General features: G+C 52.0%; 1 protein-coding gene across 5 annotated transcripts; it reads left to right on the forward strand.

Moving 5' to 3' along the window:
* The first annotated feature begins 1,787 nt into the window (after positions 1–1,787).
* Positions 1,788–13,691, forward strand: VSIG10L (V-set and immunoglobulin domain containing 10 like). 5 transcript variants are annotated; one of them, XR_014774186.1, is made up of 12 exons: positions 1,791–3,803; positions 4,521–4,655; positions 4,742–5,536; positions 6,097–6,372; positions 6,488–6,772; positions 7,517–7,771; positions 8,439–8,717; positions 8,897–9,193; positions 9,649–9,762; positions 9,951–10,105; positions 11,018–11,159; positions 11,486–13,691. XR_014774186.1 is itself a non-coding variant. In XM_084755879.1 (11 exons), the coding sequence occupies exons 2-11, from the start codon at positions 4,616–4,618 to the stop codon at positions 11,549–11,551; spliced, it is 2,502 nt and encodes an 833-aa protein (XP_084612005.1). In that variant the 5' UTR covers positions 1,788–3,803; positions 4,521–4,615; the 3' UTR covers positions 11,552–13,691. The 5 variants fall into 5 exon arrangements, 4 of the variants coding, with proteins under 4 accessions (XP_084612005.1, XP_084612002.1, XP_084612004.1 ...); XM_084755879.1 differs by lacking the exon at positions 11,018–11,159 and having other exon boundaries at positions 1,788–3,803; positions 10,011–10,105; XM_084755876.1 differs by lacking the exon at positions 11,018–11,159 and having other exon boundaries at positions 1,794–3,803; positions 11,486–13,689.
* Positions 13,692–13,901: the final 210 nt, after the last annotated feature.

A 13,901-nucleotide genomic window follows, 5' to 3' on the forward strand; every position in this document is an offset into this window, starting at 1 on the left:
TTTTGTGGCATGACCAGTCACCCCAATGTCTCATGGCTTAAAACAGCGTTAGGCTTAGTTTGGAATCTGTAGTTTGGACGTACGCTACAACCATCTTTCCATTAGCTTGGTAGCCACCAAGCTGCCTAGGCCCTCCCCAGCGCTTTTTTTTTTTTAAGAGGAGAGTTATTCTTTGATAATTATGTGCAGACGTGGCAGGAGGGTATGCGTGCATGGCTCCAGGTGCCTCTGGGAACCCGAGGCAAAGGATGCACTGCAGCTAGGGCTTCCGGTGGCTGTGACTCCCATGTCCTGGGAAGAAAATGCAGGCACCCAGCAAGAGCAGGAAGTAACCACTGAGCCTGAGCCTTCTGTCCAACCCTAGACTATCTTTGATTTGTGTTTTGAAGGTTTCATAGATGAATACAATGTATCTTGCTAGGCATGGTCGCCCATGCCTTTAATCCCGGCACCAGGGAGGCTAAGGCAGGCAGATCCCTATGAGTTCAAGGTCAGCTGGTCTACATAACAAGTTCCAGAATAGCCAGAACTACACAGTGAGACCATGTCCCCTCCCATATGTCCCCATCCTGTCTTCACGTCCTCTTGTTTTTCTAATGATTTTTGAAACCCATTAGCCCAGTCAGTCCTGTCTGCTGGAATGCAGGCTGATCTTGTTGGCTACTAACTACAGCTACTGCGTTCTGGAGGACAATCGTCTTGTCATATCCGGAAGACAGCACTTCCCCCTTCCTGCTTCTTCTGTGATGTCCAGGTGGGAGAGAGAATGGTACTGCTGCCCCATTTAGGGCTGAGCATTCAGAAGTCACATAATCTCAGCCCTTTAACCAATTATGAGACTTTGCATTGACTACACACTGTGGAAAGGCTTCTCTGGCCAACTGAGAGAAACACTAATCTATGCCAAACCCTCTTAAAACAGATTTATTACTGGGTGTAGTGGTGTACACCTTTAATTCCAGCAGGAGGGAGGCAGATCTCTGTGATTTTGAGGCCAGCCTGGTCTACAGAGTGCCTTGCAGTCTAGCCAGGGCTATGGAGCGATCCTTAGATCCTGTCTCAGAAAAATGGTGTTTTTTAAATTTTTATGTGTATGTGTGTGCCTCAGTATATGTCTCTGTGCCACATACATGCACGCAGTTACCAGAGGCCAGAAGAGAACCTTGGATCCCCCTGGAACTGAAGTACAGATGGTTATGAGCCATCAGGTGGGTGCAGGAAGTGTACACAGGGGGAAAAAACAGACTAAGAGGAAGTCAGGAGGATGGGTGGAGAGACACACAGGAAGTAGAATCGAGGGGTATTCAGTTTGAAAGGGCTTTCTGAGACAGCGTGGGGAAGGAGATTCCTTTTGGGAAGTTGGCTGAGGAAGGTGGTCAGTTGGGTGCTTTCTCTGCCTCTCTGAGCTAACAGGCTTTCACTCGAGCACCTGGTTCCTGAGTCTTCATTGGTAAAAATCAAACGATTGAGATTTTGTTAAAAATAACACTTCAAGCCGGGTGTGGTGGCGTACGTCTATAATCAGCACTCAGGGAGGCAGAGGCAGGCAGATTGCTGCGAGTTCGAGGCCAGCCTGATCTACAAAGTGAGTCCAGGACAGCCAAGGCTACACAGAGAAACCCTGTCTCAAAAAACAAAAACAAAAAGATTTATATTATTGTTGGTGGTGAGATAGACCCTTAGTATTGTCCCAGGCTGACCTGAAACTTGCTATGTACCCCAGGCTTGCTTTCAGCCTCCTAAGTGCTGGAATTTTAGGTGTGTGTTATCAGACCAGCATCATGTGTTTGTCTGTTTGGTTTGGTTTTGGAGATTGAACTCAGTGACTTAAAATTGCTAGGAATAGCCACACCCCAGCCCCACACTTGGCATGGGCCCTAGGCAAGGGCTCTAGCACGGAGCCTCACCCCCAGGCCCTCATTAGGGGGTTCAAGGCAGGGCCTTTACCACTGAGCCACACTTCAGCCCCTCACTGTAGGATTCTGGGTAGGAGCTCTGCCACTGAGCCATACACATAGCGCTCCAAGCAGTGCATGCTACTAGACCAGCACTGTACCGCCAAGCCACACCCCAGCCCTTTCTTTGAGTATTTCACTAAATTGCCCAGCCTGGCCTTAAACTCCCCGTATGTAGCACAGGCAGACTTTGAACCTTGAGCTTCAATCAGGCTGTCCTCTTGTCTCCGCCTTTCGAGTGCTGGATGGAGTGATAGCTACCAGGCCTGCTTCCCGTGGAATTTTAAAAGGTCAAGTGAAAAGCATATAGCTAAAGCTTAAAAGCTAACATCCACATATGACAGAGAGCAGGTAGTGTTTGTCTTTCTGGGTTACATCACTCAGGATGACTGTTTCTAGCGCTATTTATTTACCTACCGATTTCATAATTTCATTTTTCCGGGCAGCTGAGTTAACTCCCGTTTTTAAATGTATTTTCATTATCCATTCATCTAAATGGGACAGGTATATCACATCCCTCCCCTTAATGTTCAGGGGTCTATTCAGAAGAGGGAGGGCAAAGAGTAAGAGCCAGAAGTGGTGATAGCTCCAAAGAAAGCATTTTGCAGACACACAGGACTGATGCGCATATGAACTCACAAGAGACTGAACAGTATCCACAAAAGCTGTCCAAGCTCAGGCCAGACAGAACTCTAGCATGGAGAACAGGAAGTGAGCACATGGAGAACAGGAAGTAAGCACAAAGTCCCACCCCTAGCCAAGAACTACTCAAACCTGAGAGCTACTTGGAAATGGAAAATCAGTTGTCCTCAATGGAGCGATACTGGGTACATTAACTATACCCCAGGGCATGTCCCCTGGTCAAGGGCAGTCAGCAACACAAAATGGACTCTGTGCTTTTTTTATGAGAGAGGTGAGTAAGTAGGAAGGTCGGGGAAGATCTGGAAGGAGTTAGACAGGAAAAGATATCAAAATATATAAAATTCTCAAAGAATAAAACATTGTTGTTGTTGTTATTGTTATTGTTATTGAGTCAGGGTCTTTCTACTGTCCTGGCTGTCCTGGAACTCCCTATGTAGACCAGGATGGTCTTGAACTCTTAGAGATCCTCCTGCCTCTGCCTCCCAAGTACTGGGATTAAGGATGTGTGCCACTATGCCCAGCAAAGCATGATTTTCCCCCCCACACAAAGGTTTTCTGACATAGCACTTCAGAGCTGTATATGACATTCGGGGCATGCTCAGTGCATTCTGACGGCGCCTCCACCAGCACTGTGAGCAGCACGAGCACCATCCCAGGTCTCAGAGGCCCGAAGTCTAGCAAGGGGTCATATCAAAAGCTTTCTCAAGGGCTGTGCAGTCTGACCAGCCTTGACCCAAGTCCAGCCTCTCCTCCTGGCTCTGCAACCTCCCACAGGAAATGTGGCCTGTCTGCATCATCATCTCTTGGCCTGTGAAGTGAGAACCAAACATCCTGCTCAGAGGACACTTAGAAGAAACCAGCCCGGTGATAATGCACAGATAGAATTTAGCACCGTTCCTGGCTGAACCTAAGTTGTCATTATTATGGCTGTTAATGAGGTGAGACCTGAAGGACCAGTTATGAGGTGGCCAGATTGGAGTGGGAAAGAACATTCCTGGTAAAGAAAGGATGCTGGCAAAGGCTGGGAGATGGCATCAGAAGAGCACTGTGTTCTGGGGGTGCAAGGGATGAAGTGCTGAGAAACGGGTGAGTCCAGGAAGGATGTCTGCAGAGGATGCTGTGGAGCCAGGCAGAACTGTGACATGGAGAAGGGTCAACTGGCCAAGGAGGGGCTTTAACCAGAGTAGGAGGCTGCAGAGAGTGGAGGTAGGGTGAGTGAAGAAGATGCGATCTGAGCAGTTTGTACCAAGAGAATGAGGGACGGGGGGAGACAGACAGACAGACAGACAGACAGAGAGACAGAGACAGAGACAGAGACAGAGACAGAGACAGAGACAGACAGAGAGACAGAGACAGACAGAAACAGAGAGAATCTGGTAGCATTCAGAAAATGGGGCAGTACTAGGGAGGAAGACAGCAGGAAGCCTCCCCAGTCTTTGCATGGATGCAGTCTTCAGGATGGAGCCATCCTGAAAATACACACCAGAGGGAGATGCTGAGTTTAGCAGGTTCTGGACAATGAAAACTGAGTTCTAGGTATGATAGACACAGGCAACTGGGGACTTGGTTCTGAGGACCACAGCGAGTCACAGAAGGATCTGGAGAAGAGGCTGCAAGTAAGACAGAGCAGAGACAAGATGACTGGGAAGCAAGAAACCTGAGGCAGGCAGGGAGGTCACAGGAAGGGCTCTGATTTCTCAGACACTCCTGAAGGAAGTCTTCCTGCCCGGTCCTCACAGGCTTGCTGCTTGGTTCCAGCTGGGAGTTCACAGTCCCCTGGGGGTGAGGAGTGGAGGATCAGCCTGGGCCTCTCCATACAAACCTCAGCTGAAGACGAGAAGGGTGGGGTGGGTCCCTCAGCCACCCGTATCATGCCAGGGGACCCTGGCACCTCCCACAGGTCTGTCTCCTTTCCCCACCCAGGAAGCTAAGCAACCATTCCTGCTGGACTTGTCAGACCTGGACAATGCAAGCTGTGGATCTCTGTGTAGTGTCCTTTCCAGACTGCAACCATCACCATGGACCTCTCATGGGCTCTGTCACTCTTCCTAGTCCTGGGTAAGTCCCCCGTGCGTCCCTTCCTCCCCAGCAGCCCACTCCCTGGCAGCCTCTCTCAATGTTCTCCCTGCTTCCTCTCTCTGCAGCATTCCGAGCTGGGCTCCTCGCCCTCCAGCCGGCTTCTAGATCTCAGCTACCCCCAGCCTCCTCCTCCTCCTCCTCCGATTCCGTGGCCTCCTCTCAGGGCTTTGTTTCCCAAGTCTCCTCCAGCCAGCCCCCCAGCTGGAACTTTTCTGAGCAGCCTCTGGGTTCAGAAGCATCTGCTGGAATCCATGATTCCGACTGGGTTCCTCCAGGGCTTAATTCAAGCCATGTGCCTGGATCATTCTGGACCAATGTGACTTCCGAGGGACAGCATCTCAGCCCTAATGCCACCCTCTCTAAAATCCCTCCTTCCAAGACTCCAACTGCACATATATCATCAGCTCAAGTGCCAGACACCAAAGTACCCACCAAGACCCCAGGTTCAAAGCTATCCCTGGAGCATCACCATCTTGAACTTTCTGTACAGGACCCTGAATCTAAAGTTTCTTCAGAGACTCGCCAGGCTGCAAGCTTCACCCAGCAGGTGGGGGGACCCCTGGCTGTGCTAGTGGGAGCCACCATCAGGCTTCCCCTAACTCCAGTCCCCAGCCCCAGGCCCCCTGCTCCTCTGGTGGTCTGGCGCCGAGGTTCCAAGGTGTTGGCAGCTGGGGGTCTGGGATCACGGGCTCCACTGATCAGTCTGGATCCCATGCATCAAGCCCGCCTGAGATTTGACCAGATTCGAGGGGGTCTAGAGCTCACCTCTGCCCGGCTAGATGATGCAGGGGTGTACACAGTTGAAGTCATCCGGGGAGGAGTCTCCCAGCAGATTCGGGAGTTCGTGGTGGGTGTGTACGGTAAGTGGCCCCTGAGGTCTAGAGTGGAAACTGCAGTGCCTGCTTTCCTCACAGCCCTCTGGGAAGTCTGTGCTGCATGAATATGCTTCCTTCCCAGAGGAAAGAGCCTGAGGATGGAGACAGAAGCCAAGACAGGGACCAAGACCTCATTTTGTCTGAGGGAGGAGCACTGGGACTGAACCCCTAGCCTGAGAGAGGCCTGGAATCCTGGGGTCGGAATCCCTGGGGCTGAGGGAAAAAATGGGGTCTGAAAGAAAAGGGCTGGGGTCCACTGCTGAGTTTGAAAAAGGAGGGCTGCAGTCTGGACCCCTGGGACTGACAGAATAGGATTGGGGTTTGAACACCTAAGTCTGAGGGCTGAGGGTCGGAGGGTCTCTGGGTCAGAGGGAGGAGGGCTGGGGTTTGTATCCCTGGATCTGAGGGAAGAAAACTAAGAACTCAGATTTCCGATACAGTGAGGGGAGAGAGGAAAGGTCTGGGGAGGCAGAGACTTGCGGCCCTGGGAGCGAGTTCCGGTGTGTGGACTCTCCAACTCATCCAAGATTGTTCTGAATCTCCAGAGCCCTTACCCCAGTTGTCGGTACAGCCCAGGGCTCCAGAAACAGAAGAGGGGGCAGCCGAACTGCGGCTGAGCTGCGTGGGGTGGAACCCAGGTAGTGGGGAGCTGAGCTGGAGCAGAGACGGACATGCCCTGGAGACCCCAGACCCTCGCCTCCGCGCAGAACGGGACCAGCTGCTCATCTCACGTCCCGTACGCAGCGACCACGCCCGGTACACCTGCCACGTCCGTAGCCCCTTTGGCCACACCGAGGCTGCAGCTGACGTCAGTGTTTACTGTGAGTCGGGGGATGTCTCCTGAGAACTCGAGTCTTGAGTCCCCCGGGGAGAAGTGGGTCCAGTGTCTGTTAGTCCTTTACAGTCTCACTACCCTTGTCTCGCCCCTGACCCAAGACGGCCCGGATGCGCCCATCATCAGGGTCTCCTCGGACCGCGACGCCGTCCCGGCTCTCTATGTTACTGCGGGCAGCAACGTGACCTTACACTGCTCAGCCCCCTCGCGGCCGCCTGCGGATATCGCGTGGAGTCTGGCGGACCCCACGGAGGCCGCAGTGCCTGCGGGGCCTCGCCTCCTGCTGCCGGCCGTGGGACCAGGCCACGCCGGCGCTTATGCCTGCATCGCCGCGAACCCCCGCACCGGCCACCGCCGACGTTCGGTGCTCAATCTCACTGTGGCGGGTAAGAGCTGTAAGGCCATGCAGCAAGGAGAAAGGAAGCACCTGGAACCGTGGGAGTCAAGGGGAGGGAAGAGACACCGAGAAGCGTAGCACAGGGGGCGTGCCCTTCAGGGAGGGAGGAGCCAATAAGGAGGAGCTGGGACAGCTACCGATGGGCGTGGCTGAGCGAAGCTAGCAAAGAAAGTACAGGAGGGTGAGACCACCTGGAGAAGAGTGACATCATCAGGGCGGAGCAGAAACCTAATGATGGGGCGGGACAAGGGGCGGATCTAGCTGGGAGGTGGAAGGACAATTTAGATGGGCGTGGACGGTAGGAAGAGGGATTTTGAGGAACACTCGCCAACTGCTAATGGGCGTGGCTAGCAAAGTCCTATTCTTAGGGCGGGGCTATGGGTTTGCAGATGGCCGGGTTGAAGGGGTAAGGATGCCAAGCAGAAGGGGAAGAGCCAGCAGGAAGCGAGGGTGGGCGGTCCTAGGAAAGAAGGATCCTCAAATCAAGAGAGCAGCGGAGTTAAATGGCAGAGCGAGTTTTGAAAGGGGACTATCCAGCCTCCTAGGCTAGTAAGGTAGGATCAGCGAGGGTTGAAGGGCGGCGGGTGGGGGGGGTCACAAAGGGCCCAGTCCACGCGGGAAGGTGGAGCTATCTAGGAAAAGAGGCGGAGAGAAACCTGGACAAGGGGTGGGGCATCCCGCGTAGAGGCGGGGCAGAGAAGATGGAAGGGCTGAGGTCTCTCCTCCGTGACAGATCTGCCCCCAGGGTCCCCACAGTGCTCAGTGGAAGGGGGTCCTGGGGACCGCAGTCTCCGCTTTCGCTGCTCCTGGCCCGGCGGGGCCCCTGCCGCCTCCCTGCAATTCCAGGGTCTTCCTGAAGGCGTCCGCGCCGGACCAATGCCATCTGCACTCATGGTGGCTGTCCCGGCTCGGCCGGAGCTCAGCGGTGTCGCCATCACCTGCCTGGCCCGCCACCTGGTGGCCACACGCACCTGCACGATCATCCCTGGTGAGAGAGAGAGAGGCAGGGCCTCCTTGTTATCTGTAAAGGAAATGGGTGGTTTTTCTTTGATCCTTTGCGGTTTAAGAAAAGGATGAGACAACTTTAGGAAAACCAAACTTGACTTTCCTTTGTGAGTTGGTTCTCTCCTTCCATCATGTAAGTCTCAGGGATTGAACCTCGGTCGTCAGGCTTGAGTTATCTGCTGAGCCATTTCCTGAAGCCTCAAACTTCACTTTATTTGAACCTAGAGGAGAAACAAGTGCCTTACAGTTCAGGGCGGGAGGCCAGCAGAAACAGGGTGTTCCATCCCAAACCCCTGAGCTGAATGAATGAATGAATGAATGAATGAATTGAGGTGGGTGAGATGGCTCAGTGGGGAAAAGTACTTGCCATCAAGTCTGATTACCTAGGTTGATCCCCAGAACCGGTGGGGAAAGGCTAGAACTAACCCCCAGAAATTACCCTTTGATCTCTGTGTACTTTCAGTGGCAGACACATGCACAATAAATAAGTTTTTTTAACTGTCAAGAAAATGAATGAATGAACAAGTGAATGGACAGGTCTTCCTCATCTGGTCACAGAGAAGGAGCGGGCATTTGCTTTAAACAAAAGACACAGGACTTGACTATTTATATCCAGTTGTTTCTCTTAACTGGGTTTCTCCCCCCAACAGAAGCCCCTGAGGAAGTGCTTCTCCAGCCGGTAGTAGAGGAGACAGGGCCAGGCGATGTGCTGGTGGCACTGGAGGCCACTGGCTGTCCCCCACCGTCCAGAGCATCCTGGGCCCGGGAAGGACGGCCCCTGGCTCCAGGAGGTGGGGGTCGACTGCAGCTTAGCCAGGACGGCCGGAAGCTCCTCATCAACAACTTCAACCTGGACTGGGACCTGGGCAATTACTCAGTGCTGTGCAGCAGCGCACTGGGCGCTGGAGGCAACCAGATCACGCTTACCGGTGAGCTCCGGCCAAACCCAGAACACAGATGTTCAGACACCAGCCCTCCCTTCCTCGGACCCAGGTGTCCAACCGTCCTTTCCCAGATGCAGGGGTCCAGGACAGCCCTCTCCCTTCAGACCCAGCCCTTCTCCTTGTCTCTTACCAGACCCTTAGCATCTAGCACCTTCCTCCCCCAGGGCCCTCCATCTCCTCCTGGAGGCTGCAGAGAACCCAGGAAGCGGCAGTGCTCACCTGGGACGTGGAGCGAGGCACCCTCCTCACTGGCTTTCACATCCAGGCATGGACAGATGGCTCTAACCTGGACAGAGTCACCATGAGTAGGGACTGGGTCTCCCTGCTCATTCTGGGCCCCGAGGAACGATCAGCCATAGTGCCACTACCTCCTCGGAACCATGGGACCTGGGCCTTTCGCATTTTGCCCATCTTGGGGTCTCTGCCAGGGATCCCGTCCCAAAGCAGGGTCTACCAGGAAGGTAAGTAAGTTGAGCTGTGACACTTTCTCCTGCCTTTCTCACCTGACCAGCCATTCTTAGTTTTTTGTTTTTTGTTTTTTGTTTTTGTTTTTGTTTTTGTTTTTTTGCATCAGAGCTCCTTCTCCCGATAGTCTTGTGGGGGCTCCTGGGACAATGCCCCACCACCTGCTTGGCTTGAAAGAACAAATATCTATTCCCTCATGTCTCTCTTTTAACATTTTACTTATTCAATTGTTTATTTATTTATGTGTAGATATGCATGTGGCCATGATGTGTGTATATGGAGTTCAGAGAAAACCTCATAGAAATTGGTCCTCCCCTTTTGTCATGAGAGTCCCAGGGATTGTACTCAAATTTAATGGGTCTCCTCAGGAAGGATGAGTCGGGGCTCAGACATACTTAAGTGCATCCCTGGGAACTGTTTCCCTGTCTCCCCTTTGGTGTGTGTCTTCCAGGCTCTGCCCTGAGTCCAGGGGCCATCGCTGGCATCGTCCTCGGTTCCCTGTTGGGCTTGGCACTGCTTGCTGGCCTCCTCATCCTGTGTTTCTGTTGCCTGAGACGTTTCCCAGGTAAGCGAGGGACCCCCCAGAAGAAGCACTGGGGCCAACAGGGAGCTTCCTGAGGCAAAAGCTGAGCCACTGCTTAGGCATATCAATCAATGCACTAAATATCAGCCCCGCCTCTCTATCGCTCTCCGAGACCAGCTTCCCATCCTACTGACCAGATCAATGCTGTGTTTCCTGTCATCCTCTCATAGGAAGGACATCTGTGAAAAGGCAGCACTCCCTGACCCTGGCTCCTGTGCTCACCCCACCAGGAAAAAAGATGCTGAGTTTGACCCCAGTGCAGACCCCGCAGTCCCTGCCCATCGAAACCCAGCTGAAGAGCCCTCACCCAGTTAAGGGCCAACAAGTGAGTGTGGGTGTTGTTACCTCCCACCATGGGGGACAAGGAGCTTCTTGGGAGAAGGGGGTGTTCTAATGCTTTCGAATCTCTCCACCCCCCCCCCCCTCCCCGGCTTCTGCATCATGACTTACAAAGTGTCCTAGTTAGGGTTACTATTGTTGTGATGAAACACCATAACCAAAGCAACTTAGATGGGAAATGGTTTATTTGGCTCACACTTCCACACCACAGTTCTTCATCAAAGGAAGTCAGGGCAGGAACTCAAACAGGGCAGGAACCTGCGGGCAGGAGCTGAAGCCATGGAGGGGTGCCGCTTCCTGGCTTGAGCAGCCTGCTTTCTTATAGAACCCAGGACCATAAGCCTAGAGGTGGCCCCTCCCACAGTGGAGTGAGCCCTCCCACACCAATCACTGCCCTGCAGGCATGCCTGCAGCCCTAGCTTATGGAGACATTTTCTCAAATGGGGTTCCCATCTCTCAGATGACTTTAGCCTGTGTCAAGTTGGCATAAAGCTAGCCAACACACAGAGGGTGATGACCTGTTGATTGTTTGACAGCAGGGCTTTACTATGTATCATAGGCTATGTGTCTAGGAATCCTCCTAACTCTACCTCCTATATTCAGTAGTCATCACGTCTAGCCTAGGTAGATCTGGGGATGGGACCTGGGACCTATATATTCTAGGCAAATGCTCCATCAACTGAGCGACAGCCACACTCCTCATGTTTTGAATACCAGTAGTTGGACTGCCCAGCTCTTGTGTATATTAAAAGAACAGTAAACTCCAATTTATCTTCCATTTTAAAAATCTGAGGTGAAAAAAAAAATTAAAAATCTGAGGTGGATGGAATTTCCTTGTTTTCTCCTAAAAGTTGAGTCACTGAATGCCTTAGCTGAACATTTTTTCATTGGCACACAGAGGGTCCACAACTGCAGCCACAGTGCTTGGGAGGCTGAAACAGGGGGATCACTGTGAATTCAAGGTCATCCTGGGTGATATAGCAGGAAAAAGGAAGTGGAGGAGAGAAGGAAGAGACAGAGAACTCAAGTAGTTCTTTCCTGTAAGATTTACTTATTTTTATTTCATGTGTATACGTGTTTGGTCTGTGTGCTGCAAGCATGCAGTGCTCTCAGATGCCAGAAGAGGGTACCAGATCCCCCAGAAATGGAGTTACAGAGTCGAGAGCTGCCACAAATATGCTGAGAATTGAACCAAGGTCCTCTGTAAGAGCAACAAAGTGCCCTTAACCACTGAGCCACCCTCTCCGGCCACTCAGCTAGTTTCTGAAAGGCTTAGGCTATAGCTGGAAGGTTAAATGGGTATTACGTTAAGTTGTTTTGTATCCAGGGTACTCCCTGAAGTCACCTCCCACCTTTCCTCTTCCAGGTCATCAGCCCCAGTCCAGCCCGAGGTGGCAGCCCATGGACTGTTCGGGCGGCCACCCAGGTATGACAAAAGCCAGTGCCCATTCTTCATGAAGTTCTTTTGTGGTGCAGCTTCCTGCTTTGGCCCAGCAGCACGGGGCCTCCTCTGACTGAGGAATGGATCCTAAGGGGGGGACTTCCTGTCTCCCTCTTGTCTCAGAAGACACAACCTGTACTTTTGCATCTAAGGACATCAGTGTGGCTCTGGGGCTCGGAGAGCCAACTGCAGATGGGTGAATGTGGTTGGCATGAACTCGGAAGTCCTGATGTGTAGGGCTTGCTGTTTAGCTCCAAGCTAGAAGGGGAGCCTGGCCACAACTTCCATAGAGGTCTGCTACCTTCTCCAGCCTCCCCCGGGCCACACCTCATCAGCCTCCAGAGGCTGCCATCATCCGACACATCATGTATCCCATTCCCCACTGCCTCCCCCATCACTTGATTTCCTTTTTGTTTTGCTTGACTTGGAGTCTCATGTAGCCCAGGCTGGCCCTGAACAAGTGAATTCTCCTGCCCCAGTCTCCTCAGTGCTGGGACTGCAGGCATGAGCCACCTCCCCCACCTCTCCCTCTCCCTCCTTCTCTTTCCCTTCTTCTTCTTCTTCTTTTTCTTCTTTTTCTTCTTCTTTTTCTTCTTCTTCTTCTTCTTTTTCTTCTTCTTTATCTTCTTTTTCTTCTTCATCATCTTCTTTTTCTTCTTCTTCATCATCTTCTTTTTCTTCTTCTTCTTCTTCATCTTCTTTTTCTTCTCCTTCTTCTCCTCCTCCTCCTCCCTCTTCCTCTTCCTCTTCCTCTTCCTCTTCCTCTTCCTCTTGAGAAAGAATCTAATAACACAGACCTGGTTGGCCTCACACTTCTTAGTCTTCCTGCTTCAGCTTCCGGGATGCTAAGATGGCGGCCACACACGACCATGAGTACTCTCTAGCTTCTATCACTAAAGCTTTCTGTGGCTGTACATGGCGTTTTAGATGTCATTCGGTCTCCGCACTTTAACCTTTGAGGCCTGTGGTTTGGCTTCTTTCAAGCCCTGTGACTTCTCTTCTGCCAGCCCCACCCCCCCCCACACACACACCCCCTACCCCAACCCCCACCCCGGACTGTCTGGACACTTCTCTTCCCCATTCCATTAATTTATCAAGGCTTAAAGTAGCCATTACCACAGAAGAAGGACACCCCCAACCCCTGAACGTGAGTGAAGAAGTCCCCCACAGTCCCCTGTGTCCCTCTCATCCTGTAAGTGCATGACACCAGATGGCATTAGGTCTCCCTCTGTGATCTGAGAGCTCAGTGAGGCACACAGCACACCGTTTTCCCCAGCAGAAACAGAGCCTGGCACACAGCAGACACTCAGTGAGCACCCACAGACTGATGAATTGTTCCAGTGCCTAGGAAGGGTTGCTGGTGTTGCTGTTGTCCTTGGCAAGATATAACTTCCTTTTTCTATCTTTATTTTTTTTCTTTTTGTTTTGTTTTTCTTTTTGTTGTTTGAAACAAGGTTTCTCTGTGTAGCCTTGGCTGTCCTGGACTCACTCTGTAGTCCACGCTGGCCTCGAACTCACAGAGATCCTCCTGCCTCTGCCTTCCCCAGTACTGGGACTACAGGCCTGCATCACAACACCTGGCATATAATCTTCATTTTCCAACAAGAGTTCTCATGGGAAATTTAGAGTTACAACACTGAGGACTCTTATGGCTGCTTGCAACATACAATTAGGCATCACAGTACATGCAATACAGGCACTTGGGAGGTTGAGGTAGGAGGGTCACACGCTCAAAGCCAGTGTTTCATAGGGAGACCTTGCTTCAAAGCACCAAGGATGGGCCTCCATAGTAGAGCAGCTTCATAGCATCCACCGGTGGGGGTGGGGGTGGGCATGTGGCTCCATGGTAGAGCGCCTGTATAGAATCCCCCAGTGAGGACTGAATCCTGGGTTCAATCCCTTATACTATATATACAAAAGGAAAGAAATAAAAACAAAATTCTGTGTCTTCCTTTCTTTCTCACTGCCAACAGAAAGCCTGGCACAAGTTAGCTTATATAAACACAGGCTTTACTGCTTGTGTGTGTGGAGAGTGGGCTTTACTGCTTGTGTGTGTGGAGTGGGCTTTACTGCTTGTGTATGTGTGGAGAGTGGGCTTTACTGCTTGTGTGTGTGTGGAGAGTGGGCTTTACTGCTTGTGTGTGTGTGGAGAGTGGGCTTTACTGCTTGTGTGTGTGTGGAGAGTGGGCTTTACTGCTTGTGTGTGTGTGGAGAGTGGGCTTTACTGCTTGTGTGTGTGTGGAGTGGGCTTTACTGCTTGTGTGTGTGGAGAGTGGGCTTTACTGCTTGTGTGTGTGTGGAGAGTGGGCTTTACTGCTTGTGTGTGTGGAGAGTGGGCTTT

The sequence above is a fragment of the Acomys minous genome (genome assembly GCF_964271855.1).
Source record: "Acomys minous genome assembly, chromosome: 2".
In the NCBI taxonomy this organism is placed as follows: domain Eukaryota; kingdom Metazoa; phylum Chordata; class Mammalia; order Rodentia; family Muridae; genus Acomys; species Acomys minous.

Bases quoted from the DNA above. Each gene is read 5' to 3' on its own strand.
- VSIG10L (XM_084755876.1), top strand. From the start codon at position 4,616: ATGGACCTCTCATGGGCTCTGTCACTCTTCCTAGTCCTGG. The intron at 8,718-8,896 runs GTGAGCTCCGGC...TTCCTCCCCCAG, and splicing joins CAACCAGATCACGCTTACCG to GGCCCTCCATCTCCTCCTGG. The intron at 9,763-9,950 runs GTAAGCGAGGGA...ATCCTCTCATAG, and splicing joins TTGCCTGAGACGTTTCCCAG to GAAGGACATCTGTGAAAAGG.